The 27,660-nt window shown below is 50.2% G+C and overlaps 2 protein-coding genes and 1 long non-coding RNA gene across 9 annotated transcripts in view; 2 read left to right on the forward strand and 1 right to left on the reverse strand.

Moving 5' to 3' along the window:
- BRIP1 (BRCA1 interacting protein C-terminal helicase 1) overlaps positions 1-15,385 on the forward strand; it is a 117,741-nt gene extending 102,356 nt beyond the window's left edge. For 4 of the 5 annotated variants that reach the window (XM_040650090.2, XM_040650089.2, XM_040650092.2 and 1 more), the window contains 3 exons: positions 1,790-1,923; positions 4,859-4,999; positions 11,802-15,385. The gene's annotated coding sequence lies outside the window, so the exon portion shown is untranslated. Of the gene's footprint in view, positions 1-1,789; positions 1,924-2,668; positions 4,056-4,858; positions 5,000-11,801 lie in introns of all 5 variants that reach the window. The other variant, XM_040650091.2, reaches the window with a different exon arrangement.
- TBX4 (T-box 4) lies at positions 1,341-27,625 on the reverse strand. Of its 3 annotated transcripts, none has more exons than NM_001030537.2 (9): positions 27,406-27,625; positions 26,176-26,334; positions 25,304-25,398; positions 15,995-16,114; positions 14,358-14,505; positions 7,190-7,342; positions 5,731-5,819; positions 5,063-5,304; positions 1,341-3,868 (listed from the first exon to the last, which is right to left on the reverse strand). In NM_001030537.2, the coding sequence occupies exons 2-9, from the start codon at positions 26,329-26,331 to the stop codon at positions 3,246-3,248; spliced, it is 1,626 nt and encodes a 541-aa protein (NP_001025708.1). In that variant the 5' UTR covers positions 26,332-26,334; positions 27,406-27,625; the 3' UTR covers positions 1,341-3,245. The 3 variants fall into 3 exon arrangements, with proteins under 3 accessions (NP_001025708.1, XP_046758237.1, XP_040505933.1); XM_046902281.1 differs by lacking the exon at positions 27,406-27,625 and adding an exon at positions 26,711-26,885; XM_040649999.2 differs by lacking the exon at positions 27,406-27,625 and having other exon boundaries at positions 26,176-26,518.
- Positions 23,448-24,563, forward strand: LOC121107280. The gene is made up of 2 exons (XR_005841032.2): positions 23,448-23,551; positions 23,912-24,563. It is a non-coding gene; the product is annotated as an uncharacterized LOC121107280 (long non-coding RNA).
- Positions 27,626-27,660: the final 35 nt, after the last annotated feature.

The following is a 27,660-nucleotide window of genomic DNA, read 5'->3' on the forward strand; positions in this document are numbered from 1 at the left end:
GTAGCCAAGTTTTCCTCACTTGCTAATTTTCACTTTGATCTGATTTGAACTGGACCAAGTTTTTCTGCATGTGGGCTGCTACTCGCTGTTATGATGCAGCCACTAGGTCAGAGCTGGAGCTAGAAAAGCCTTCATGCACGTGAAGTTCTCTGCATTCTTGAGAAGTAAAATCTGTAGTAAATTGAGCCTGGGCACAGCGAGCATACTTGATTGATTTTAGTGCTGTACAGGTTGTTTTTTTAATGATGCCTGCAGTTTACTGTTTCTGGTTTGTAAAGCAAATAGACAAACAACCAACCAGATGAGAAATGCAGACCTGCCTTGGGGCATGGGTTCTTCATCTGGTCGCACCTGTGCTTTGCCCATGAGCTCTCTCTGGGTTCAGATTCAAAAAACAGGTTAGGCATTTTGCAATGAGAAGAACAAGACAAAAACCACCACCCTTCCATTCCTTAGTGTAGCCAAAGCATGCCCCAGGGGTGTGCTGGCTGAGGATCTGTGCTCAGTTCAGCTGTGCTTGTAAGCTGCTTGCTGTTTAATGCTATCTAAATGTTTTTATAAAGGTCAAGTAGGAGTGGGATCCTCCTAGTCGTTTGGAAATGAGAAATCTAGTCTGACCGAGCGAGATTCCTCTGTGAGTGGAAAATATCAGCACTGCAGAATGATTCATCCTATTTTAATCAGCCTGATCTCTCTCCATTGACTATAAATGGGGCCCGGATGACCAGCATATATGATTAGCATATATCCAAATTTTAGATGTGTTTGTGCTCACTGGGATTTTTACAATTGGCCCTGCAGTGGCCATACCAGGTACTATTTTCACAGCTCTCAGAACTTGCGGTATGCCACAGGGCTCCACGCAGTGCCTGCACAGCTCCTCTGGTTCCCGGGGCAATGAACCTTGGCTGTGAGCAATGAGGAAATGCTGGCAGCATGGCCTGCTGCATGCATCCTCAGCCTCAGTCTTCAAACCTGGATTGCTTATAGGTTCATGGCTGATCTGTACTCCCTTAACAGAAACCTACTGGGCCGATTCTTCTAGGAGCTGCTTTCAAAACTGCCTTAAATATATAAATATTGTACTGATCGACATAAAGTTAAAAAAAAAAAAAAAGTTTAAAAAGTAGCAGTGATTACTCCTCGAAAAGGGCATTATTACTGTTGGCCATATTTGTGAAACAGGCAAAATATCCCAGAAAGGGTCAAATGTGCATCTGGAGAAAGTATGGGATTGGTATAATTGGACAGAAAGAGGGAGAAGAGAGAGCAGGCATCTCCAGTAATTCACCATGGAACAGCTTTATGCTGGTTATTGAAATGCAGCCAGAGACAGTTAATAGTAGTAAAATGACTTTATGTTCTGATATGTAAAATAAAATGTCCATGCTATGTAACAAACAGTTGAAAATTCCACACCACCTGTATCTAACGTGGTTTCTAATAAAAATTTATCTGTAGTATATATGTTTTTTATCTAACCAATTCTTAGTTTTTACATCGAAGGTGTGTAATTAAAAAAAAAAAAAATCTTAAATAGATGTCTTTCCAAAAAAAAAAAAAAAAAAAACCTTGCAACATTCATTTTTATTAAGTATTTCATTTGTAAAAAGCAAAGCTGAATTGGACACGTGGCCTGCATTTGTGATATATATATATATATTTATATATATATAATATATATATATGTATATAAATAGCTATTCAGCATGCAAAAATTGTAGTGATTTTGAAAATCTGATTACAAAATGCACACCAGTCACACACTGTCTGCTGAATGTGTGTACAGGTTGTCCAGGTGGGAGCGTGACCTCCATGGCAGCGGCCTCAGGGCTGCCTCACTGCGAGCAACCGTCCTCATTCATCAGCCTCTATTGGTTGGAATGGATTCATCCAAATGCAGAAGTGCCTCCCGACTTCCAAGTATGTATTTCAGCCTTTTGCCTTTGCCCAGTTGGGAAGCAGGGGGTGGGAAGCACAAACCCAACCCCCCTGTTCATGTCTAAAGATTCAGTACTGCGCTTTTTAGTGGAAAAAGCTCCCAGCACCTCTGCTGTGCACCTCAGCAGCACAGAGGAGGACGCAGTCCCTGCTGCAGGGCTTTTCAGGTGCAATCAGAGGGAGTTTTTTCCATAAGGAGCACAGCTTCCTCCCACATGAGTCGGCTCAGCGATTCTCAGTGCCTCCTGGAGGCACTCTGTAGGCAAAGTCAGCACGGATGGAGTCAGCTCAAGATACTTCCACGGTAAGAAATGGTAGCAATCTATACATTGGTCACAGATTTTTACCTGCTCTACAAATAGCTGTACACTGTAAAGCCTGACAGGCAATGGGAACTCCTCCCGCTCCCACCCCACAATTAAGAACCGCTTCTCTATGCCTCCTTTATGCTGAAAACAACTCTTTCCGAGTTAGCTGCAAAAGAAAAAAAAACACATAGCACAAAAGGCGCGTTTCAGCTGAATGCAAAAGAAATGAAGGACCAGCAAATACAGAAACCCTTTCTGGAAAGTATTAGCGACTTTTAAGCTTAAACTTCATAAATATATTGCAATAAGCAAGTGTGATTTAATCAACAGAGTCTGAAGACGCTGGGTCTGTTCCTAATGCTGCAATTAATTTGCTATTTGGCCCGGGGCGTAATGCTTCACTTCTCGGTCTCCCACAGCCACGGTCAATGGGGGAAGAAGGGACATTTGCGCACCGGAGCTTCTCCTCTCTGCGCTGCGCCTGGAGTTTGGAATGGCACCTCACCACTGGCCTCAGAGGAAAGGGAATTTCTGCAGGTGGACAGAGCCTAACACGTGCTGCTACAGCAGTCCTGGAGCTACACAGCCCAACAGATCACTTCTTCCTTTGGTTTGGGGGATTCTGTGACTTCACGAACTGAGTACCATATAAGTGAAGCTCGTGCTTTTCCCAAAAAGTCGAAATTTGCTCACGGATGCTTACTGTTACAGGCAAAAGCGAATGACAGACAACTTCACTCATTAGTCTAGAAGATGGTTTCTACCAGATCGGTAATGAAGACGTGAGAATTAATTCATTCGGAAGTCAGTCAGAGGCTGATGGATCCAGGAGCCGTAATTCTCAGTGTGCCCAGAGATGGGCGCTCCCCACACACACGGCGCCCCTGGGAAATGCATGCTCGTCTCACCCAAGTGCAAGTTACCCACAGGTATAACGCTGCCTTAGCACCGTCCCGGAGCGGTAATGCGAGCTGCGGCACCGCTGGGCCCGCGGAGTCACCCGTCCGTCCAGTTCTCCACCGTCCCCATTCCTGAATGGTACTGCAGCGAGGACTCTCGCGACAAGGAGAAGCTTTGGGAGTAGAGGAACTCATTGGCAGCGTTGAGGTGTGGGGAAGGTGGCTTCCTCTCACACACGGACGGATGCACTCTTTCCCTTGGGAATGATGATGGGGGGACACGCTCCCGAACCTGAGACTGGGCCAGCTGGTTGTAGACGCTGAAGTGGCTGTTCCCTGGGGGCTGCGAGCCCTGCCCTGCGATAGAAGGGAGCCGCGGCATCATGGTGGTGGCTGTGAAATGGGCTGGGAAGGGCTGGTAGGGCACAGTTTCCATTGTCTGAACACTGTAGCTGGTGTAAGGTGCGACTGAAGTCCACATATTGCAGCTCAGCGGGGGAGGCGGAGGTGGCAAGTCATCCACTGCCGGCACACCCGCGATCTCAGCCCCTGACCCAGAGTACATGCAGGCTTCCCGCGGGGCCACCTCACTGCAGTAGGACGGGCTCAGCATCTGCTGCTCGTAGGGTGGTGGGGAGCGGAAGTAGTGATCGTCACCCACTGATGAGGAGGCCTCCAGGTAGGAGCGCTTGCAGGGCAGGTCCAGGTGCCGCGCGCTTTCTGCGGGAGAAGAAAGAGAGCTCAGGGATGAGACTTCAGAATGGAGGATTGTTCCGCTACACCATCAGTGCTCTTTTTCAGACCATTTCAGTTTGGAAAGACAACATGCAATATCAACAAGGCATCGTGTTGCAAATATTGGAGTAATCCCATCATCCTCCCAAGCATGCTGATGACATTTATCAGGGTGAGTGAGTGACTATTCTCACATCAGGGATTACTTCACCTTCATCCAGATAACAGAGGTCCGTGGCACTCCTGCAGCACTACTACTGACAAACTCAAGAAGCCTCTGAAAGGGTCTTATCACAGCCTTCCTTCCTGTCAGTACCAAAATCACTATACATTTCCCAGATATTTGTGTCAAAAGCTGCAGAAATATCTCAAGATAAAGGAGACCTTTTCCAGCTGCCCATCCTTCTCCTCAGACTCACATGCGTGAGCTCGTTAGCTGGCTGGAATGCTGCATTTATGAACTCATCTGCAACTTAACATCTGCTAGTAGGACACATTTGCCTCACAGTCCTTATTCCTGGTGGTATTGGATTCCTCATTTGCCCACAATCAGAGGATCCTCACAGCTTAAATAAATTAGCGGCCAATGAGACATGCGAATAGAAGGATTTGGCTGTGTGAATAATTTTCCTTCTAACTTGAAGCATGCCATGATCTCATCTGATCTGGCCTAAAAGGAAGAGAACGTAGTTACAGCTCGCTTCAAGTTAGGACCAGCTGATAAGGAGAAGGACGTGTGGCCACCACCACCCCACTGCTCTGCACTGGGATAACTACAATGGCTCCTCCTGGAAAGTGCTCATCCAGTGCAGCTTCCTTAATGCTAATGGCCACATCAGGACATTTCAGGATAGATAAGGCCTCCTCCAAACAAATGTTATTAATTCAGATGTCTTATCAAGTGATAATTTTTCAGTGTGGCTTCATTCCATTTGAATTGTGTATACTGATTGTTGTTTTTTTTCTTTAACTCAGAGTCTGAATTTGCCTTCTATGGGACAAAATCACTAACGACTGCCCAAAAATCCAGCTTGTGAGCCCTGACCCTCCGAAACACTTTGATCGCTTTGTGGATTAAGGCCTAAGAGACACATCCAAAGCAAACTGGGATTATGGGTAAGCTTTCAGTGCCCTTAGGCCTATTTGCTGCAATATTTTTTAGCTGTAAACTCAGGTTACCTCTTCTCTTCAGGCAGTGATAGAAGAGCCCTGAATCTCTCTGTGCTGTGAAGGTGTTGAGTGACAGGTCTTGAGTATCTGAGGCTGCAAACTGCATGTGAGCACCATTCTCATACTGATAGTGTTGTAGGGTCTGGTGACTGCCATGGAGCGGGTTAACATCTGGCTTGGTCGAGAGCTGGCCATGGCTGGACACCAATCTCTGCCTCATGATGCTTTTGGAAATCACTGGGTATTCTTTGCTGAAGGAGGCGAGAAAAATTATTACTGGTTAGACAGCATCAACACGAACAGGAGGATGAAATATGAGTTTGGCTGCGCCAGCACATCCCCATCCAACGGCTCCACGCCTTTGCCAAGCACGATGAGCTAACCCTCACCATGCTTCGGGTGTGGGCAAGCATTGCAACAGCACATGGAATGCGTCACTTGGTTACAGGAAGAGCTTTTCGGAGGTAGGGAGGGCATGAAATGCCCTGATGCCCTCAAATACAAGAAAATTGGATGCCCCGTGGCATTCAACAATTTTCTTCAAAGAGGTGCAGCACATTGACAATAAGACAAGGGCAAAGGGGCTGAGTAGTGCATGCCGGGCACCACATGGCCACGCGCAGCAGCCAAATTCATCCTGCTGACCCAGAGCCCTCCCATCTGTCCTCCAACCATACCTTTGGAGCCGTGCCACGCGCAGGTCGCTGTCGTCACTTCCCCTGAATCCCTTTGCAAAGGGGTTGTTCTCAATTTTCAGCTGAGTTATCTTTAAGAGAAGGAAAGCAAGCAGAAATCGTGTGAAAACAGATGGGATGTCGATGATGGGGAGAGGAGCTGAGCACTCTGGTGCCCAGTGGGTTCCTTTAAGAGAAGACGTCACTATCACCTGTACTGCCACTTGGCCACCAGCCCCTGCCCACGCACAGCAGTGACAGTGGAAGTATTAAGTTTATGGAGCACTTTGGGGACCTCGGGGATGAAAGGCGCCATTGACCTTGACATTTTAAGGAGGTATTAAATAAGCGCTTTCAAGCCTTTTTGGTTAACCATGTTCAGGCAATTGGTCATTTTACACCAATAACTACAACTTTTCAAACAAGATTCACTTGGGTGCCTAAATACAGAGCTTTTTTTTTCCCGTCTTACCATACCACACACATCCAGGCTGCTACTCTGAGCCTTTTAACTGCTCACTAATTGCAAAATCTTGCAAGGACTGGGTGCTTCAAAGGACACACAGGCATCTGCTCAGGAGGAAGAGCTCTGCTCAGGTTATTGGACAGAAAGAAGTACACTTACGTTCCTGGAAGATTTTCCTATAAAGGTGCAGAAAAAGAGGTGGTGCTGGGACACACCATGCCCTTTTCCCCACTGGGAACCAAAGCAACAGCACCACTTCACTGCAGGGCTGTGCTATGGGGATGTGCCCCATGGCGATGTGTCAGTGGTTGGACCAGATGGTCTTAGAGGTCTTTCCAACCCATCCTCAACTGAATTGCCCTGGAGCAGCTACGGGGGGGAGGAGGAGGAGGGAAAGAGGCACCCAGGGATCGCAGTAGATGGGACTGAAACCCAGTGCTGCCCTGACCCAATGCATAGAAAAGATATAGAGAAACCCAACCCTGCAATCGGTGTAGTGCTGTGCTACACACCCAACACACAGCCCCCCAGGCCTTTGTGTTTTGTGCCCCTTCCCCCCCCCCCCCAAAAAAAAAACATACAAACACCTGGAGTCCCCGCCTACCTTTACCTCCTAACCACAGTGCAGTCTCCTAGCTCGGTTTTATGGTTACATTCCTTGTGCGTCTTGCTAAACACACGTGCTATAATTACTTCTTGCTGTAGATTTATGAGCAAGCTTTTCCCAGCCATTATTAGATATCCTCACTGTTTTGAATGATATCATACAGTTTATTATTATCCAATTCATTAGTTCCTGGATGATCAGGGCTTGCCAGGCTGCCGTTACCCAGTGCTTGTCCTGCTTCCCCTTAGCTGCATCCTCTGGCCCATCAGCTGTACTTCAAGGTTAAAGGGCTGCAGTGGAAACTCAGCTTCTTTGAGCAGCCCTCCCCAAGCAAAGCTATAGGAGCACACAGCCCAGAATGAGCCCCTTTGGACCCCAAAGTGCCATACCTTGTGGTTCTGGTAGGAGGTCACCGAGATAAAGGATGTCTCTGGAAACACGTGGGTGCAGAAGGCCGTGTTCTTTGAGCCAAAAGCATTGTTCTCATCTGCCTTCACAATGTGCAGCCGTGGCTGGTATTTGTGCATTGAATTGAGGATGATCTGGAAAACAATTGGTGCTAAAGTGAACAATCCGATTTTGTAAGAATGACAAGTCTTGGCCACTTGACAGCTTGGCTAGTGGGACACTGAAACCCACTAGTGCTACGCTTCAGCTCTGCTTTCAAACTGCGGAGGAAAACAACATTGTATAACATGTATGACCCACGGCAGAGAGGGTATCTGCTGCTCTGGCAAGCACTGCTGCACTGAACTTGGAGCTTTTCAGCTGAACACTCCTTTTCTTATTGCTATTGGACAGAGTCAGCCTGGATGGAAACAAAGCCATAAATTTTTTTCCCAGCTCACGCTGAAGCTGCAGAATACATGAATACATATAATTCACCAGCAGACTGGTCCATAAAGCTTCCTCATAAAATACTTTACGGAGCTGAAAAATAGCAAAAGCAAAAATATATATATATATCACAGAAACCACAGAGGGAAAAAAAAAAGTATGTGTTTTTCTTTCATCTGCCGCTAAGAGAAAGCTTCAACCAGAAGGTTTTCCACAGGTTGTGCAGCAGAGCCCATGGGTACCCCCCACAGGTGGGACGTGGTGTGAAGGGGTATTCAGCCCCAGCCCCAGTGTAGCCAGTGCATGCAGGGCACAGCACTGGGCTCTGCCAAGGCACGCAGGGGCTGGTGCTGCATTGTTCTGCCACAAGAATAGCTGTGCCCACATGTGACAGAGAAAAAGTGGTTTTGAGAAATGGATTTTCTTCTAAGGAGTAGGATGGGTTTTAAGAAAAGCCTCTGTTCCTCTCTCTAGGCAAAGAAAAAATTCTTTGCTTCTGGTTTCCTCAACACACCACTCTTCAGCCTCTTCCCACTCCCAGACTGTCTTCTGGAGCTGTCCCCATCCTGGCTGTTCCTGGGGCTGGGCTGCCCCAGGCTGGTCACCACACTGAGCGTCCACAGGACACAGTGAGCCTGTAGGGATATGGAATCAGCAGGGAATGCTGTGCAGGTTGCGTCTGCAAGAGGTGGTGGAGAGATGGGTGAATGGATGGGTGTGTGGACAGATGGATGGACATACAGATGGATGGAAGGATCGATGAACAGGTGGATGGGCAGACAAATGGATGGATGGACAGACAGATGGATAGATGGAAAAAACAGATGGACCAATGCACAGAAAGGACAGAAGGATGGATAGACAGACAAAACCACAATTTGCATTAGTTTACATAAAGTGTGGATTTTGCCCATTTCAATTGAAAAATAATATGAAAGAGAAATTTGCCTGAAGATCAACTGAACATGCACAGCCCAGCAGTGCTGCACTCTGGCCTGACAGAAGGCACTGCTCAGGGCTCATGTTCCCCCCACCCCTCCATCCAGCCACACGGATCTGCCCACAGTAGCCGGCTGCATTATATACCACTTAAACACAATTTTTATTGTTGACATTTTCCAGACAACCTTCCTTGCTCCCCAAGAGAGAGAATGAGGAATTTTTGGCATTTTATCAGCTTTGCATCACGTCTCTGAAGCACTTTGTGGCTGCTGATACGCAGGCTGTAGAGCTGAGAGGGTCGGTTCAGGTTTGGGTTGCAGCTTTTGCTGTGCTTTCATGTGGCGGTCTCCCATACAACAGCCGAGATGAGCAACACCAGAAGGCTCAGGCTCATAAGAAAGGGCACACCAATTTTCAATAATTAAGGGTTGATAAATATGGATTTTCTGAAGCAGAAGCTGATGGGTGCTGAGCTTTGCTTACCTCTCGTCCCCAGCTGCCCGGCTCTGGCAAGGCAATGTATGGCTCTAAATCAGAGCAAGTCAGCGGTGGAACAAGAAACCCATTTAACCTCAGATTTCCAAGGGGTAGATGAGCAGCCTGTTTCCTACCTCCTCTCCAAAACAGTACCCTCCAGGGCATAAGAATCTCTTTAAAAACCCTTTTTTTCTTGGCCTGAGCCTTTTCCAGCACCAACACGATGACTTCGCAGAGCCTGGAAGAAGCCTTTGGAAGGACTGTTGACAAATGCTCATGGTTACATCCATGGCTACAAATCCTCCTGGAGGATCACTTTGAGCTGCTTGATATTTGTGGGGGAAAAACACCAAAATAGCTTAAACTAACCCACAGCAACATGCTTTTGTCCCTTGCCCCAGGGTGAAATACTCAGCACTTTGTCCCAGGTGCAGGATGCAAGTGTTGGGTTGAGTTTACCTGTCCACTGTCTGCATTCCCACCACCAACTTGCTGGAAAGCAATAAGTGCACACACATCCTGCTTGCTTGTCATTGGTTTAAGCACCGTGCACTCAAAGCTCCTGAAAATCATTCAAAAAAAAAATCCTCCCAGGCTTCAGCTGCAAACCTCTGCGCCTGTGCGATCGGAACGCCAACAATTCGGGATAAATACTTTTAAAGGCTGCTGTGGAAAACCGGTCGCTGGCTAAAAATACACAAAACAAATGTAAATTCCACTGCAGTGACGAACATCAGTGGAAAGATTAACTTAAAGAGTTGTGTCAAAAAATGAGAGGCATTTTAATTGATGGGACAGAGCTTGGCCCCGCAGAACTCAGATTTGGGATCAGCATTGCCTCTGTGCCCCACTGATGGCCATGGATGGTCCCAAGTCCAGGCCCACAGATATGGGATTTTCCACCCCCCTGCTTCCCTCCTTTGTGGTGATCACACTGCTGGCAGCTAAAACTTTAAGTGTAATACAGTTCCTTTCTTCTTTTTTTCATCCCCCCCCCCCCCCCCCCCCCCCCTTTTTTTGGCACTCCCCCCTCAAAAGCAAATGTCAAAAAATGGTGTCATTTGCTCCTTCCATTTAATGTCAGCTTGGAAAACACTGCATGAGCATCTCAGTGTCTCATCCTGCAGGGTCCAAGTTTACTACTTTGCAGGATGAGGCCCAAAGGGCCAGAGCTGGGCACAGCCCCATCGCCATCCCCAAAATCAGCAGTAAAATGTATTTACTTCCATATGAAATTTGGGGAGTTGATTTAAGAGCACTCCCTGTTTCTCCAAGGTATCAAATATCATATGATGCAGCGGTTGCCATGGCAACTGCCTTTTTTATATTGAATAGTAAATGGCTACGAAAAAGCCACATAATTTTATGGCTGCTCCCAGGGGATCACATCATAACTAATAGAAAATCTCTCATTTTCATACATTTTTCTGCTTCTTTCTTCCTTCATTCTATTCTTTTTAGACTGAAGCGCCCAGCCCCATGCCTGGGGCTCACATCCTATGCATGACAACGCAAACAGCCCCAACCAAACGCTATGCGCAACTTCCACAGCTCCATCACCACCTGCCCCAACCCTCCATGTTCCCATCTGGCCCCAGGATGCTGCTGTAGGAGAACCCAGGGCTGTGCTGGAGGAGCCGCCCCACGCCAAGCACATCCTGGCAGCCCGCACAATGGGGAGAGGAGGGGAAGGCTGGAAAATCCTGGGAAAAGATTCAACATGAGCTCAGACAAATTGTTCCCTGTGCGAGGGCCAATGCTGCAATATTTTTTGCTTTCTTTCTTTCTCAGTCCTTTGTTGCCTAATGTCAACCAAAATGGGCAATGGTGTTTCCTGAGTTCTTGACATAGAGATGCTGGGGAGGGGAAACACTTATCGTGCCCCATGACCACGAGGATGCATGCCACAGCCTCAGTGCAGCACTGCTCCTTTGGTGTAGGAACAAAGCCACAAGCACAAAGCTCTCTGCTGGATGTTACCGTTCAACCATAACACAACTGGAAGATGTCACCTAAAATTGATGGGTTATAAGAAAGGCAATACCATCTCTTGGATATTCTAACTGAGCTCTTCTTCATGACTGTCCCCTAAAAACTGACTTCAAACTTAGAAGGGTTACTTTTTTTGTGTGTGTGTTTTAAATGGATAGAGAGAGGAAGCACTGGGTGCCACTGCTGTCACCACAGCTGTGCCACTGAGTGGTGACCCAAGGCACAGGCCTTGCCTGGCCACAAGGCATGGAGCAGGAGAGTGACAAAACCTAAATTGAATTTGGAGTTTTGTAAGATTAAGAGGGCATGAACCTAAATGGCCTGGGTGTTCCTGGCAAGCAAAGGGAAAAATGATGAAATTGAAAGAAAAAATGAGAAGGAAACCCCAAGTGATAATCAATACCAAGGGTACAAAAAAATACATATAGAGAGAAGTAACAAAAACTCATCAGCATTAAACAACAAAGCCAGAAAACAGATTTGGGGCCAAGAAAAATCAGGAATATCACTTGGAATGTCAGCAGAAGTGATAGATCACCCCTCACACTCCACAGCCTTAAGCCCCGGGAGATTACATCTCCAAAACCAAACCAGCACTGCGACTGGGAGCAGGAACAGAGCCCTGCAGTGATTCAGAGGTCCCAAGGAGCAGAGCAGGTGCAGCAGCGATGTGCTGGGGAGTGAAACTAAACCTCAGCTGCCGCCTGTGCCAATCTCCACTTCTAATCTGTTTCCTTGTCTGTTTTTCCGCAGGAATATTTTTATATATTCTGTAAAATGAGTGTAATTTCCAACCAATGTGGGCCCAGCCACAGCCTGCCAGAAATAGCCATGCGATGCACTCACCCTCCCCAGCTGGACCAGCAGATGGGCTGAGCCCAGGGCAGAGGCTGCATCTCAGAGGGGCCCCCACCACCACCACAGAGGACCAAACCTCAATGCTCTGTGTTCACACCGCTCAGCACTGCATGCAAAACCAAAAGAAGTGACTTTTCTGTCACAATGGCACCTCCAGCAACACCTCACAGCAAGAGGTGAAGGAAAACCTGATCAGAAAGACAACAGCAAAGGAACACAGGTCCCTACAGCAAGCACCTCAAAACCATAAGGGCCATCTCATGGGCGCCCTCCACTCCGTTGTTTACATACTTGAAACCTCTGAAGAAAGTGGAATTCCATTCATCAGCATTTATCACTGTAGAAGCATTTGTTGGGACTCGCTCAGTTTTTCCCTGTGTGCCCTGAGCTAACCCCTGACAGACACACCAGCATCCCACATCCCTTCCAGCAAGCAGTTGTTTTTGTGATGTAGCAATGGTTCACATACTGAGGGCTCCAATAGCACATGGCAGGGCACAGCCTGCTTCCCCAGGGAGGAGGGATACTCATCCTGTGCCCAGGAGCACAGCAAGCAGGAGGTGCCACCATGTCCCCATCACACATCCCCACCCCCATGTCCTCATATTCCCATGTCCTTATCCCCACATCCCCATCTCTGCCAGACAGTCACACCGACAGCCACTCAAGGCTCTATCCATGCACACATTGCTTTGCAAAACATGAGCATCAGGGTTTTGCTCAGAGCACTGGTGTCTCAGTGCTCTCATCAGCATCAGACTGACCTCTCCAAAGCCAAGCATCCCACTGACTGCTCATTTCTTAATCCATTCTCAAGTTGGTTGCTCAGCCCAATGTGAAAGGAACCTTTCGTGGTTGGAAAATCCTCCACGATCAGCATGGAGCCTGCACCCTGCAGGCACTGCATGAGGGCACACATTCCCACTGCTCCCACAGCTCACCCACGGGAGTTTGCAGGCAGATCACAGTGCTCTGCACTTCATTTCTTCTTGAAAAATCCAATTTCTATTCTATTCCTCCCTGATGAACTGCACAGAGCTGTGCCATTACAGAGCTGTCACAGCACCCAAGCAGGGCATGGCTCACAGAACAAGGGCTGCTGCCCATGCCCTGCAGTGCTGCCCCAGCCCAGCCCAGAGCTGTGGGTTTTGAGGTTTGGAGGAAATCAATGACAAAGGGAAACAGCCGGCCAACAGCGCTGGAGCGCAAGAAGCAAACAAACCGCGCAGCTTTCCACACTTGTTTGCTTTAGGCAGCTTCAAGAGAGGGGTTGTGACGGCTGGGATGGCTTCCTAGAAAGGAGAAGCTGTGATTTGGCATAACACAGTGCCCTGTGCAGGAGTGGGACGGGGGCAGCAGCAACACAGTTTGCAGTTTTCCCTGCCCCAAACCTTCACACTGAGAGGGTGCTGAGCCCAGGTTGTTCAAAAACAAATTGCTCATTAAGCAGCCTCAAGAGGAATTGTCAGAGAAGTGTCTGAACCCCACGCAAAATGAGCTCCATCTGTGTCATGGTGCAGCTCCGTGGGAGGACAAGAGAGCTGCCAGAAGAAGGAGAAAGACTCTTCCCCACTCGAGAGCAGTGTTAAAATTGCAGTTAAGTAATGACACAGTTGGGAGAAGCAACCATTTAGCATTGCAAAAGCAACACCGCACATCCTGTTTGTTTTACAGCCACACCAAATATCCTGTGTGTTTTATGGTTTACATTTTACAACATAAACAGTAATATATATTAAGCTGTGCTGCTAAGCAAGGGGAAAACGCAACAGGAGTACAGGAGGGACACTGTACAGTGAGCAGCACAGGACAGCCGTGCACACCTCAGCTCTGCTGTGAGGCTCTGCTTCCTCCTGCACAACCCCATGGGGCTGTTCCCATTTCACTGCCATGGTGTTTTCACCCTTAAAGATGAGTAAAGGATGGGGGGTGGCTGTGATTAATAACATCAGCACAGAGCCTTTTGAGTCAGCAAGTCAGGGCAGGGCAGGGCAGGCAGGGTCGCCCTGCAGCAGCACTAGGACATGTACAGGGCTTTGGGAGTGGGAAATTCACAGAAAATTATGTTCACTGAGAAAATTCTGGGCCCTATTTCACTTTCTCCAGCTACTGAGGTTGGTTTGTTTCTATGTGACTTTCAGCTGGGACAGTGGAAGACTTTAGGTATGTTGTTAAACATACTGGGGTAGAAAACTGTCCATTCCCTACTTCTGCATTCACCATATACATGAATATATTCCAAATAAATACTCTATGTTTTATAGGGTCACCAAAGTCAGCCTGGAGAAAAACACCTTCACACGACTTGTTTCTGCAAGCTGCAAAGGCAATGGCTGGGCTGAAAACCCCACAGCATCCCCGCAATCGCCTATTCAACATCCCTGCATCCCACCCAGCATGCTCGTTATGGTCCCAACCCAAAGGATTGCCCTCAAAGAAATTCTCTCTTACATGCCCGAAGGGATCCAGGTGGTTGTTGGTGAGCTTCAGCTTCTGGAAGGACACGAGCTGCCGCATCCAGTGCGCTCCAGTGGCAGGCGAGTCAGGGTGCACATACAGCCGGCCCGGCATGGCCGGTTCTGCCTTCCCAGCCACCATCCTGCAAGCACAACAGTCACATTGCAGCACTGCCAGCCCCCTGGAAAGCACTGCCATTGACCTCCCCTTGCAAACCCCAGAGCAGCTATGTCCTGTGGGATGTACCGGGTCTCTAAGAGGTTCCCACTGCCCATGGAATCTCTTTGTCCCAGTGTCACAGCCTGCAGAGTTGAACCATCACCATCCTTGGGTCACTGTGTTGACATTAGCCAAGGAGGACACCTTGGCTAGGTTTGGAGAAGGTTGGCCAGGGATGAAGCCTTCTAAAGCCATGCAGCAGAAGACACTGCTGCAAATGGCACTCAGTGTCAGCTCCTATGGGATCAGGCTGGGTGCTGCCCCTCTGCACCCATATCCCTCCTCTCCCACACTTCCAGCCATCCACCAGCATTCACTGACGTGAAACCTCACTGCAATGCATCGCTTCATGGCAGCTCCCCCATTACTGTGTATTGTTCTCTTCTCATAAAACACCAATAAAAGCATTATGACCAAAAACAACAGAGACTTTCCAGCAGCAATAAAATAAAAAGGGGAAACAGCTCTAGGGCTGGCAAAAACTAAATTAAACAAAGTTAACAACTATCCATCATCCAGAGCTTAATGGTTAAAGCACAAAGTGGGCTGTGCACTCCATCTACTCCTCTTACCCAACGGCAGTGCAGGACAAAAGGGAGTAGAAAAAGAATTTTTGAAATCTAGAGCAGCCCTAACATGCAAGTGAATTACTGCAGTTTTATAGGATGCTGCTGTTCCCATTGAAATGAGTACAAAGTTTTCCATGGCTTGTCCTGACTTTCTGCTGCATGGTGAAAAGACAAGCACAGCCCATTCTCAGTGAGGGAGGCTGCTGGGCATTGTTTTGGGGAAAAACAAAAGGGGAAAAAAACACGCTCCCTTTGTCAGAAAGCAAAACCCCATCTGCCTCTGGGGTAAGCAACTTTACTATCAAAGACACAGCAAAGGGAGGGAATTACAAAAGAGGGAGAAACTCCGGAATACTGAATGAAAGGGAAAAAGGCTGAGGGTAGGAGAGCTGTTCCCCCACATTTCATAGCACATATCCAAGTGCAAGATATTGTGGCTGGAGAAAGGAATGCCCAACTTTTCTCATTTCCCATAGATTCATGATTTTAAGGCCAAAACATACCAACCATTGGGTCACCCCTTCCACTCCTCAGCACATGCAGGCTGTGGGCTCACCCTCATACGCCTGCACTAGGCCAAGCAACGTATGGCATCTCCTCCAAGATGACCTCCAGTCCTCTGGAGATGGATGATCCACATCTACCAGCAGGCAGTCCCCTGGCTTGTCCAGAATACTCTATTTAAGATTTTCTAGCTTTAACTTTCAGCCACTGGTGGTCATTGGGTCTATGGCTGCTCCGTGACAGAGCTCTAAGATGTTGGCATCACCCATGGGTGGTGGAGCCATCCATCCGGCTACAGCTCATAATGAAAGGAAAGCAAACATGGGAATGTCCTCTTACCATTTATTGTCACAGAATTTGTACCGGTGGTCATCAGCTGGGACGATGTCAATCAACAGAATGTACTTGGTCTTGGGGTTCATTCCAGTCACCTTGACCTTGTAGCTCGGAAACATCCTCCTTAAGAAAAGCAAACGGTTAACACATGAAGGAGCAGCCCAATGCAGATGGAAACACAAAGCAATGCCCCAGGGGGCAGCTCCACCACTAGCACATGGTGAATCCCAACTGGGACAAAGGAGCTATAAGGCAGACTGCTGCCTACACAGTGCCAGAGTGAGCACTGCCCTTTCCTAAGCATGGGCTGTGCATGGAAATGGAGAGCTTCACCGCAGTCATCTATTATTAAAGTTATTTGCATAAATCTCACTTATTTAAGAAATCTTCACAATATTAAATAGTGCATTTTTGTATTTTATCAGTATATATGTGATCTAACAGATCACATTTCTGACCCTTCAGAAACCACCAGCACAGGCATTTGCACAGCTGGGCACTCATTACAAACACAAAAATGAGCACAGTGAAAGGGCAATACAAAAATGTAACAACAAAGGGACCAGCACAGACAGGATGGAATTGCACAGGAAAGTAAATGTGCTCACCAGTCTCTGAAGAGCTCAGCTTACAGAAAGGACTCCACAATGAGGGATCTCCAACCAGAGATCCTTCCAGAGTGGCAGTCAGCCCTTAAATGGGGTCTGCGAGAGGTGCAGCCAGGCTCCACCCCTTCCATTTGCACAGGTGAATTGCCTTCACCTGTGCTCCCAGGTGATCAATCAGTGGTTCAGGCCGTGACTCAACAGTTCCCATACAGCACTTCACATCCTCTGAGCTGCTGTTCTCTTGGCTCCATCTTCCCAATCTCCTCCTCACCCAGTTAAAAAACAAAACACACCAACCAAGTCAATGGAGCAAATGAGCTCACCGTGCTCTTCCATCAGTTGGCCAAGACAGCCGCCCAGCGGGCTGTGACATCTCCATGCCATCAGCACAAGGGGACAGGAGATGAAAACGTTTCAATTCTGGGGTCGCCGACTGTTCTAATTAAGCCCTAATGTCACTGCTCTGCCGGAGGCCCTCCTGCCACCCCCTTGGTCCAGCAGCACCATTTTGTAGCAGCGTGGGGAGAAGGCAACAAAATGGGCCCTGTTCGAAATCATCTCAATCGACTCTTTTACATGCCCTGCATAAATTCCAGATGTTTACCATGTAATTAGCCGGGACTAAAAAGGGGTGGTTTACCAATGTCCGTATTTGATTTTCATTCATAAACTCTGCGCTCCTCTTAACCTTGCCCTCATACAGGTAAGCACCTGTATAAATACAGTAGGACATTTCAATTTGCGAATACACAGCCCAATTCACACATTGAAAAAAATTGCGTAAGGAATCCAATCTGAATGCCAAGCCTTAAAATTACATTTAAAAATGAAACCAAAAAGAGGAGGAACGGATTAAAAACCAGCAAAGGGAACGATGCGATTTGATGGTCGCTGCACCGTACCCGAATTTTATAACACTGAGCTTCTGATTTTCTTTTTATTTTTTTTCCTCAATCATTTCATTTACCGACGTACATCCAAGCTGCTAAAGTAGCCGGGCTGATATATTGTAAATGTTAAGTGCTTTTTTAATGGCGTTTAAAATTAAGCTTCAGCATATGGAGTTCATACAGCATGGACATGCCTGAGTTTATAATGTTCTTTCGTATAGCCCTCTAAAATAAATACAAAGAGCCAAAGTACTACTATAATATATACAGCCGGAATTCTTTAAGGATAACAAATGGGGACCCGCATCTGATGGGAGGTGTTGCTTAACTTGCGCGCCGCTCGCTATCTCATGGTGGTAGCGTTGGGCTCAGCCGTCAGCAGCCGCCGCCACGTTTGCCAACTCCCCACATTCTTTTCCAGGAAAACACGGGGTAGGTTTTAGTAATTTGGCTGCTCATGACCATTTCATCATTATTATTAGCTGCTGCGTTTTGGCCTTTAAAAAATATATATATGCAACTAATGCGCCGTCCAGGGACTTGTCAGTTTAATTTTCTTAATGAAAACATATTTCTCAACCCCTTGGCAGGGGCTGGTTTAGTAAATACATCCTTGCAATAGGATACAAACACGGGCTGTGCATTGCTGGTGGGGAGGCATGGCAAAGCGGAGCGCCGCGTCCAACTCAAAGCCGTCATAGAGCTTCGCTTAGGAATAAAAATGCACGGAGCACCGAACCCGTGTGGCTCCGTGCGGCTCCCGGCGCGCGCTGGGACACAGCCAGCATCTGCCTGCCCAATTCATGGCTCCGGGCAGGGACTCCCCTGTGGATGGGCGTTCTCGCAGAGGATGGGGCGTGTTGGCCAGCTTTCCCCGACAATAGCTCACTTGATCATTGAGAGTGGCCAAGAGCCCCACCGGGTGCTTTGCTGCACTCGATCCTGCCAAGATTGGTTATGAAAATGGTAAATTCGGGGTTTCTGGGGAGCTCGGTGGGGTTCTGCGCTGGGTATGCAGCAAAGGGTGAAGCCGACATTGAGTAGAACTTTAGCCATTGCCTGTCCACCTTCAGTTTGGCTCCAAAGCCCTGGGATGGGGTGTCCCAGCACGCAGCAAGCCCCTGGCATGTGCAAATGCCTCCATTATCCCCACACTGAGTTTTTTCCCCTTTATGCCCTTTTTTTTTGGAAGACCCAACACAGGCATGGCTCTGCACAAGCACCCAGCAAGAGCTGGGTTGGCAGGCCCCGATTTTGGACACTTCCAAATGCCTCTTCTCCCCCTCCCATCCCCTCCCAGTGCAGAAGGGACCGTATGGACCGCACCTCGAGGGGCTCCTGGACCCCTCTGTTGGATGTCAGGACAGGGATGGGGACATTTCTGTGTTCCACAAGCAGGGCTCTGGCACAGCTCTGGTGCAGATGAAATGTACCGAAAACAGCAAAAGCCAGGCAAATAAACAAGCAGCATGATTCCAGAGCCCTCCCAAGCTTCAAAGATGATGTGCTGGTGAATTATTTGTTCTGATAATGAAGCAGTCACTGCTTAGCTAAGTTTATGCTAGGCACATTTTATCTCTATGTGATATTCACAAATTGTTTTAAAATGAACTGTTAGAATAAGCATCTCTTGTTTATTTATTTATTCTATTGCTACCCAATCCCCTCAGCCATGGAGCAGTTACTGACATGGAGCCAAGGCTCCTATTACGTTCAAACAAAATTTAATTAATGTGTAATTGGTTGGTTGGATTTGGATCAGAGCAATTAAAGGAAAGCTTTGCTCTCATTATTTGGGGCAGCAATTCCCTTCAGGCTCATGGGCATCCGACCCTTATCTCAGTCCAGGTTGGTGCAGAAGCACTGGGACATGGGGATAGGGAACAGGGGATGGCAGCCCTGCAAAGCCCAAACCACGTCCTGCCAAGGGCTGAGTCGGTGCCCTCTGAGGCACATGGGAACACAGGGACTGGAGCTCTCCCTGTGTCCTGTGCTGGCACTGATACTGCCAAGGGCTCCCTTCCATCTCTTTGGGGTAAAAATGTGCCAAAGTCCTTCAGCTGTTCAGAAGGTGAAGACTTGTTCTCAGCAGCACTTCCAGCAGGATGAAGGTTTCCAAGGACAGGCAGCGATTTCGCAGTCCTTGGTGTTGGGGTGGGCAAGAAAAGTGCAGGGACTGGGTGCTCAGACATTTCGGCACAGCCCTATCTGAGAAGGGATCCCTATGGCACACTGGGGTGTGAAACAATCAAAAAACACCCAAAAAAATCACTCAACATGTTGGCCAATGTGCTGAAGACCTTAGAAGTGGGCAGAGATGCCTCCAGCGATGCTCCCACACCAACAATGCAGACTGCACACCTAAAACCCCAAAAGCACGGCCCCAAATTCCCCATCTGAATTGGTCATGGCTGCCTACGGGTGTTACCACTCGTCTTCGTGGTTAGGAGGGAAAGGAGTGGTGTGTGGAGGCCCCAAGAACCACGTTCTCATTCTGATGAACTTTCCTCTTTTTCCTAATTTCCCTTCTTTTGACAAACATTTCTTCCATTGACTTCACGCATCTTTAAAAATAATATTCTCCGGGGCAGATTAAAACAAATTTGGGGATGTCAGCTGTTTCTTTTAGGCTTTTAAATGGCATTTCCTTTTTGATAGATTCTTGCTTTCAGAAAATACTTTAAAGAGATCAAAGAGTTTTCCAACAGGGTCCCATTTTCCCAGTGTCTCCTAACCTCAGTCCCTTATTTCTCTTATCACCCACGCCACTCCGCTATGACGCTCTGTATACAAAGTAAGAGCAGTTAACTTTGAAGTGCTGGATTAGCCCATGCCAGATCCTTGCCTCAGAATAACAAACAATACAGGTTCAACAGGAGTTCTCATCAGTAGTTCATTTTTCAGCCCCAAATTCACTGTCACTAACACAAGCAACATTGAACTCTCAGTCTATGGGCAGATAGGAGAGATTTATCTGGTGGCAGGACCATGACCTAGTGATGAGGAGGTCAGACAGTTAAGGGTTTTTGATATTTTGGGATGGTGAGGCTTTATTTTATTCTTTTTTTTTTTTTTTTCTGGCATCCAATTTTTAAATAAAACATTGTTTCTCACGTACTTGAGGACTTGGATAACTACAGGGCTGCATCCATGACTGAGGAACATGTCCTCCCCTGCGTGGGTGTCGAGGTGGTGCTGGGACCTCCATCCTCTGCTCCGTGCATGGCCAAACCCCACAGCCAACCCGGGGGAAGGCTTTGGGAACGGGCGTAGCTCTGAGCATCCCAAGTCTTCATGAGCCCAACAGTGAGGATCGCAGTATGAAAAATAAAATCCCATCCCTGCCCTGCCCGGCATGCCAGAGCTCCGTCCCTTTGCCAAAGCTGTCGACATCGTTAGCAGGGCAGCCAACAGCACAGCAGTGATCTCCATTCCCCCCAAGCAGGAGTTTGCCCTAAGAGGGTAATTCCGGGACCCCAAATGTAGGGCTGAGCAGCTCAAACATTCCTGAAATATCCGCTTTATTTCCAAGTTTTAAGTTGATGGCGCACATTCCAGTGCTCAGTTCGGATATTAAGGTTTGCTTTTGGATCAAAAACCTTCAGGAGAGATTGTTGTAGCTGCCTCAGAAGGTTCTGGACAAAAGTTTCCCTTTAATTGTAATGAGAACTGGGCATCCACATGCCCTACGGAGCCATGGAAAATTTAACTTTTAAGGGATTATTCGCAGAGGAAAGCTGCACCAGCTCAGCCAAAGCAGTTATACTTCTTCAGACCTTGATGTCCTAAAAACTACTTTTAGTTTGGTTTACTAAAGTTGATTAGGAACAGATTTTTTTCTTTTTAAAACTGAAACGAGCCACTTTTAAAATGAAACCTGAACATCTAAAGGGGGGGTGCGTCTTTTCCACACATGCAAACCACTTTATTGAGTCCCTTTTTTTTTTCCTGTGCAATATTTTCCTACATATGCTCCTCAGAACCTGCTACCATAGGACTGAGGCTGTCCCTGTAGCACCCCAAGAGCTCAGGGTCAGCATCTCTGTCCCTATTCATTGTAGGGGAGTTGGACTGGGTGACCTTTTAGGGTTCTTTCCAACTCAAACGATTCTATGATCTCCTGCTCCCATCCCTGAGCAGGTGGTGCTGCTGCATGAGAACGACCTATTTTTCCTCTTGCTAAACGTGAGTTGCTGTTTATTAGAGATTTGCCATTAGGCTGCATCAAACTCTTTGTCCCTGGCAATATCTGGATAGAAACTGCAGCGCTACAGAGATTGGCACCTGGAAACCCCAGCGAACAGCCAAAGCTAAATGAAGGCTGGCAGAAAGGAGAGCCCCGAGTGCGGACGGGAACATTCACTTCCTGCAAAAACAGCGCTTGGAAGGCGAGATCGCACACGGAATTAGGAGACACAGCGGGTTTTGCCGCGAGGTTAAAAAAAAAAAACCAACAAAACAACACCAGCAACAGCAATTGTTCAGTTAAATGAAGTCACATTGGGAAAAGAGCAGTTAGAGCGAAGTACCCCATGTGCTCCCTGCCCTGAACAGCCATACCCATACACCCAGAGCCGTCCCCTCACTGCCGAGCCCCTGCAAAGCCCCGCACGTAGCACGGGGCTGCTGCGAGGACCCCGCCGCTCCATTCCACGCCGCAACCCCGCGTGTTCCCTTTAGCCCCTTCCAGCTCGATTTCGTTCATTTGTCTTAACACAACAGCCTGGAAAACTCTTTTCGGGAGGATTTGGGGATATTCGTATCCTATAGAAACAAAAGGAACGGCCGGTGAGTGCTGGCAGCAGCCGGGACAGCGGCCGCCCCGTCGGGTCTGGGGGAGCGCTGCGGGCGCGGGGTCCCGCACGGCACAGCACGGCACGGCGTGGGGCAGCGGCAGCGGCCGCCCCGTCGGGGCTGGGATTGGGGATCCGACCCGGCCGTTCCCGGCTCCCCATCGCCCCTACGCAGCCCTCCGACCCGCGGTTGCCCACGGAGCAGAGCGTTCATCCTCCAAAAAGCGGCACGAGAAAATTCTCCCGAGAGCAAATCCGTAATGAGGGCGAAGCTCCGGGGGGAGGACGGGGACGGAGCGCTGACACGCGGAGCTCAGAGCCCCGCGGCTGCGGCCTGAAAGGTGCGGGGTTTTACGGCCGAAGGAGGCGCGGTTGGACGCAGAGTTCAGGGAACTTTGCTAACATAAACTTTTTATCTTTTGATGATCCTTTTAATATAAAATAATCCCTCTCCTTTTTTTTTTTCTCTCTCTTTTTTTCCCTCCCTCCCACAATGAAGCAGCCGAACATTAAAAAGATAGCGAGCGCATTTTAAAGATGTTTCCACTTTATAAATCACGCTTTCTTGGCAACAACGCGATTCCTATTGCAGCGCTGAGCTCGCTGCGCTCTCCTAATGTCTCCTACAGATCAGCCCTGAGAGGGAGTAATAATCCCCCAAAGTAATTCTCAGCCCTAAATTCCCCATAATTTATAGTGGCCGCGTTCTGCGGAGCGCCGCAAAGAACGAAACCGACGACTGCCCCGCTCCCCCCCTCCCCCCCCCCCCCCCCCCAACGTTATCGATATTTGCCTTGTTTAGACAGAGAGCCCATTTTACACCGCGGCCGCGGAATTAGCGCTTCCGCTGAGCTTTGCGTTTCCTCCCCACGGAGCGAATTTGTCACGAAAGTCACTTTTTCTTTCCTTTTTGGAGGGGTTGAAACTTAAAAATTGGGATCCGATCCGTTTTCGTTTGCGCCCTCGGGGCTGAGCAGCCCCACCGTACGGGGTCCCATCCGCGGAGCATCCCTGAGTCCGCTGGGAAGGGATGCGGGCCCCAGCAGTGCCTGCAGTCCGCCGCTTTCCCTCCCCCCCCCCTCCACCTCAGTGCTAAATACAAGGACACGCAATTCTCCATCAGCCCTCTTTCTTTTTTAATTGGGTCGAGGGGAGGTTTGTTAATGGCACTTTTTGTTATTAAGCGGCTTGCGTGGAAGGGGGAATGAAACCTGCTGTAAATCCCGGTTTGCGTTTCGCCATTCTCAACGCGGGACCGCTCTGATCCCGGTACCGACACGGGGGGGTCCGCGGGATCGGACGGGGCCGAGTGGGACGGAATGGGATGGGATGAGATGGGATGGGAAAGGAAGGGGCTGCGGGACCTGAGCTGCTCGGCCCGCGCAGACAAAACCTCGCCCCGCATTTTGAGACCGTTTTCAGATGGACGCGGGGAAAAGAACTGAAATCGCCGTTTGTTTCAGGGAATTCAGGGCATTTCAGCACTTTCAGGGTCTTTCTTTTGGTTTTGTTTCTTTTTTTCTTTTTTCTTTTTTTTTTCCTTTTTTTTCTTTTTAATCCATCTATAGTATTAATTTATCGCTAATCCTGTATCTATTTACCTATTTATTTCACGGATCCGAATTTCAGAAGCCGCTCTGGTTGTCACCCAGCAGCACTGTGCCCCACCACGCAGCTGCCATCCGCCGTGCCCCCCCCGCCGCCCCATCTCGGGAGGAAGGTGTGTGCGCACCGCCGGCTCCTCCGGACAAAGAATGTGGGGTTGAGCCCCATCCATATGGATTTGTTTAAACAATCCACGTTTAAGACTTACAAAGAGATAACATGCACATTTGGGATGCTTAGGGTCTAGAATTTAGTAAAGATATTACATGTCCCGAGCAGACACGCTCAGATACTATAAATTAAGGGTAAAATATTTGAGGTCTTGATCCCCCCCGCCTCGGCTGCCTCAAGTAGCGGCCCTATCAGAACGGATCCGGCTCTTCCCATCAGCAGAAGCCACAGAACGAGCCCTACGATTTCATGCAACGTGATAAGGGCAGAGTTACCTGAGCGATCGCTCCGTGTACCAAACAAAGAGCGACAGAAGGGAGCAGCTCCGGCCCGGCACCTCCTCCCGGGGGGCGGATGGGGCAGAGAGCGGCTCCGAACGTGGGCCGTGGGCTGGGGGGCGCCGGGAGAAGGGAAAAGTCCCCCCCACCCCACCTCCCAGCCCCCACCGCTGCGCCCATTGAAGTTTCGATGAGTTGTAACGAATTAAACTCAGTTTAACACCCAAGTTCGGCAGTTTTGGTTCTCTGCCTCAGCCCGGAACCGCGCAGCTTGGTTGGAAAGAAACGTATTTCGGTGCCGAATGCTCACAGCGGTTGTGTTCTGCTCATGTGGGGTTGGGGGGGGGGGGGGGGGGGGGGGGTTCTGTGCTTTGTGTCCCATTCCGCCATCCCCGCAGCGCTCCGAGCACGGCCGGGCCCTGTGCACCCCCACCCCACTCCCCCCTCCAGACCCGGCCTCGAGTGAAGGCGCTGTGATTTGGACCCGATTCGGACCCGGTTCGCTTCTAAGGAAACGCAAAGTTTGTTCACGGTGGACTGAGAAGCGTTACCTCTCAGTCTCCCAGTTTTGAGCCTAAAAGCACATCCTAAACCTTCACACCGTTTTGGTGCCATTGTGCAGAGTGGGGGAAAAAAATATCTCAAAGTGGAGCCGCAATCACGGTAAAGTCCTTCAAAAATTAATTGATAAAAAATATATATATAAAATGAAGTGAAGTGGCACCAAAGGGAACGGGGATTAAACGCATCCAACGCTTCCCTGCAGCCACTCCTCGCTGCTGCCCCACTCCAACACACGCACCGTTTGCAGAGAGAAAACGATCGCCCTGAAATCCGCCCTCACGATGGTAATATATTTCTGTTAATGGCACCGACTGCGGTACCGCAGCGGCGCTCCGTTCGCGGCTCAGAAATGGGGACATTTCGTACGGATCAGAAACAACAGAGCCCGGGGATGCTCACTGACCTGCCTGCTTTGGTTATGATCATTTCGGTGCCCGCTTCATGGAACTTCTTCCATAGCTCCTTCTCGTGGAGATAGACTTTGATGTTTTCTATCGTCTGCAAATTGAAATGAAATAAATTAAAGAGAATGAGAAGAGCAACGAGCGGCCGGGGAGCGGCCGGGGAAGGGCCGTCCAACAACACCGGGGCGACGGGGAGAGCTGCAGCGCAGAGCAGGAGCGGGTCCCGAAAATTCCACCGCCCTTTGCCAAAAATATAAGCAACAAACGGAGCTCGCTTTGAATTGCAGAGCTTCACGTCCAGGCCGGGCACCGCGGCCAAGGGGATTTTTTAAAGGTTTTGTTATTATTCTTATTTTTCTATAGAGGATTCTGTGCCCCGACGGCTCAGGCGGTCCCCGACGGCTCCCGAGGGTTCCCTGAAAGCGGGGCCGGGGATGGCCGTAGGGACACTGCGGGGCCGCCCGGCGCTGCTCGGCTGAGCGCTGTGCGGACGCGTTACGTTCCGCGGGATTGGGGCTGAGCAGCCCGGGTTTAATTCAGCCAAAACAAAAAACCAAAAAAAGCAGCAAACCCAAAACCGGCACCGAAAATCACCGCCAGGCCGGACACTGCTCGGGAGGAGTCCGTGAGGAATGACCTCACCGAGGGGCGCAGCGGTACGCTTGCAGGGGAAAAAATAAATAAACGAACGGGAAAAAAATATAATAATTGAAAATAGCGATTTCCTTGCGATCCTCCGACCCATAGCCCGGTAAGATGCGCGGCCGAGGGAAGCTCCGGCACCTCACCGAGAGCAGAAGCGGCTTTCCCGGCCCGGCGGGACACGATGGGCAGCAGTGCCCGTTTGCTCGACGGTGCGGTCCGTGCGTACCTGCTCGGGGTCGGGGAGCTGCGGGCTGCTGAGCGGAGTGCTGCTGCCCCCGGCTACGCCGAGGACGGGGGAGCCCGCGGAGGAGTCCGCATGGCCGGGTGCGGGGGCTGTTGGAAACCCTTCCTCGGTTTCAGACAGGCTTTTCTCCTGGAGCATTTCCTTAGGGGGTGAAGAGAGGTGCGCCGTTAGCTCTGAGCACCGGGGGCTTCGTTCAGCTCGAGCCCCCCGTCCCGGCCACGGCCACCGACAGGGTCGGGCCCGGAGGTGCTTCTTTAGGCGGTGGTCCCTCTGCCTGAGCTCGGCAGACTGGAACGTGACACCCCGGGCCCCGGGGGAAGCCGCTGTGCCCGGTAGAGCCTGGCCGAGCCGGGCCGGGCCCGCCTGCCCTCCCGGGGGGGCCGCCCACGCGTGGCCGTGCTCCAGCCCGAGGCCCGGGCAGCTCAGTTTAGATGTGACCGCAGCCTCCCCGCCCCGACCCTTCCTCACTTCTCCTTCCTCCCCCCCCCCGCTTTTTGTCACCGTACGAGGCCGATACCCGCCGGGGAGAGCGGCTCGGCCCGGCCGCTCCTCTGTCCCCGTCCCGTCGGGGCTCCGCGACGGCGCTCGGGGCTGCGGGCAAAGCGCTGCGGCGGAGCCGGGCAGCGTAAACAGGCGGAGTGCAGGGCTTGAGATAAAAGGGCCCCTCTTAAACTTGGAAGGAGACTGGGAAAAGCCAATAAAGATAAGGCCTGACAGCTCCGCCGGGGCTGCCGCGCATCAAGCCCGACTTTTACTGCGCGGAGGGACGGACGGACGCGGGGAGCCGCGGGTTCCCAGCCCCTGCCGTGCTCGCCCCGACACCGGCTGACGTCCCCCGGAGCTGTAGCCCCGACGGAGCGCTCCGCCGCCGGCCCCACGCCTCCATACGAAGGGCTGAGTAGCACGGAGCTCCAGCTCCCGCTTCGGCGGTGCTTCACAGGGCCGTGTAGGGGACGCGCAGCCCGCTCGGCTCTGCGCGAGCGGTACCGTACGCAGCGGCTGCTCTGAACCCTCAGCCCGAGCTCCGCACCGCTTCCCCCGGACGGGGCGGCAGGAGCGGAGGCGGCAGCCGGGGACGGAGCCGGCGCAGGCCGCGGGGACAGGGGCCGGGGCCCGGCGTGCTGCTGGACTGCCACCCGTGCGGGGCTGAACCGCACCGCTCTCCCTCCCTCCGTTCCCTGCCTCCCTCCCTCCGCCGAGCCCCGGACTCACACTGCCGGCCGGGGGGCAGCGGGCGCAGCGGGGGGCTCCTGGCTTCGTCTCGGGGCGGCTGCGGCATGAAGGGAGCACGGGGCAGCGCGGGGCTGCGCGGGGCGCTCAGGCCGGGCGAGGCGCGGCGGCCCCCGATGGCAGCGGCGTGCGGGGCATCCCCCACTGCGCGGATTCACTTTCCCTTGATCTTCGCGAAAAATGTTCCATAAAGATCCAGTTTGGGGCCTTTCGACTCCCTCCCTCTTTGTCTCCCCC

Source organism: Gallus gallus, chromosome 19, assembly GCF_016699485.2.
Source record: "Gallus gallus isolate bGalGal1 chromosome 19, bGalGal1.mat.broiler.GRCg7b, whole genome shotgun sequence".
NCBI lineage: Eukaryota > Metazoa > Chordata > Aves > Galliformes > Phasianidae > Gallus > Gallus gallus.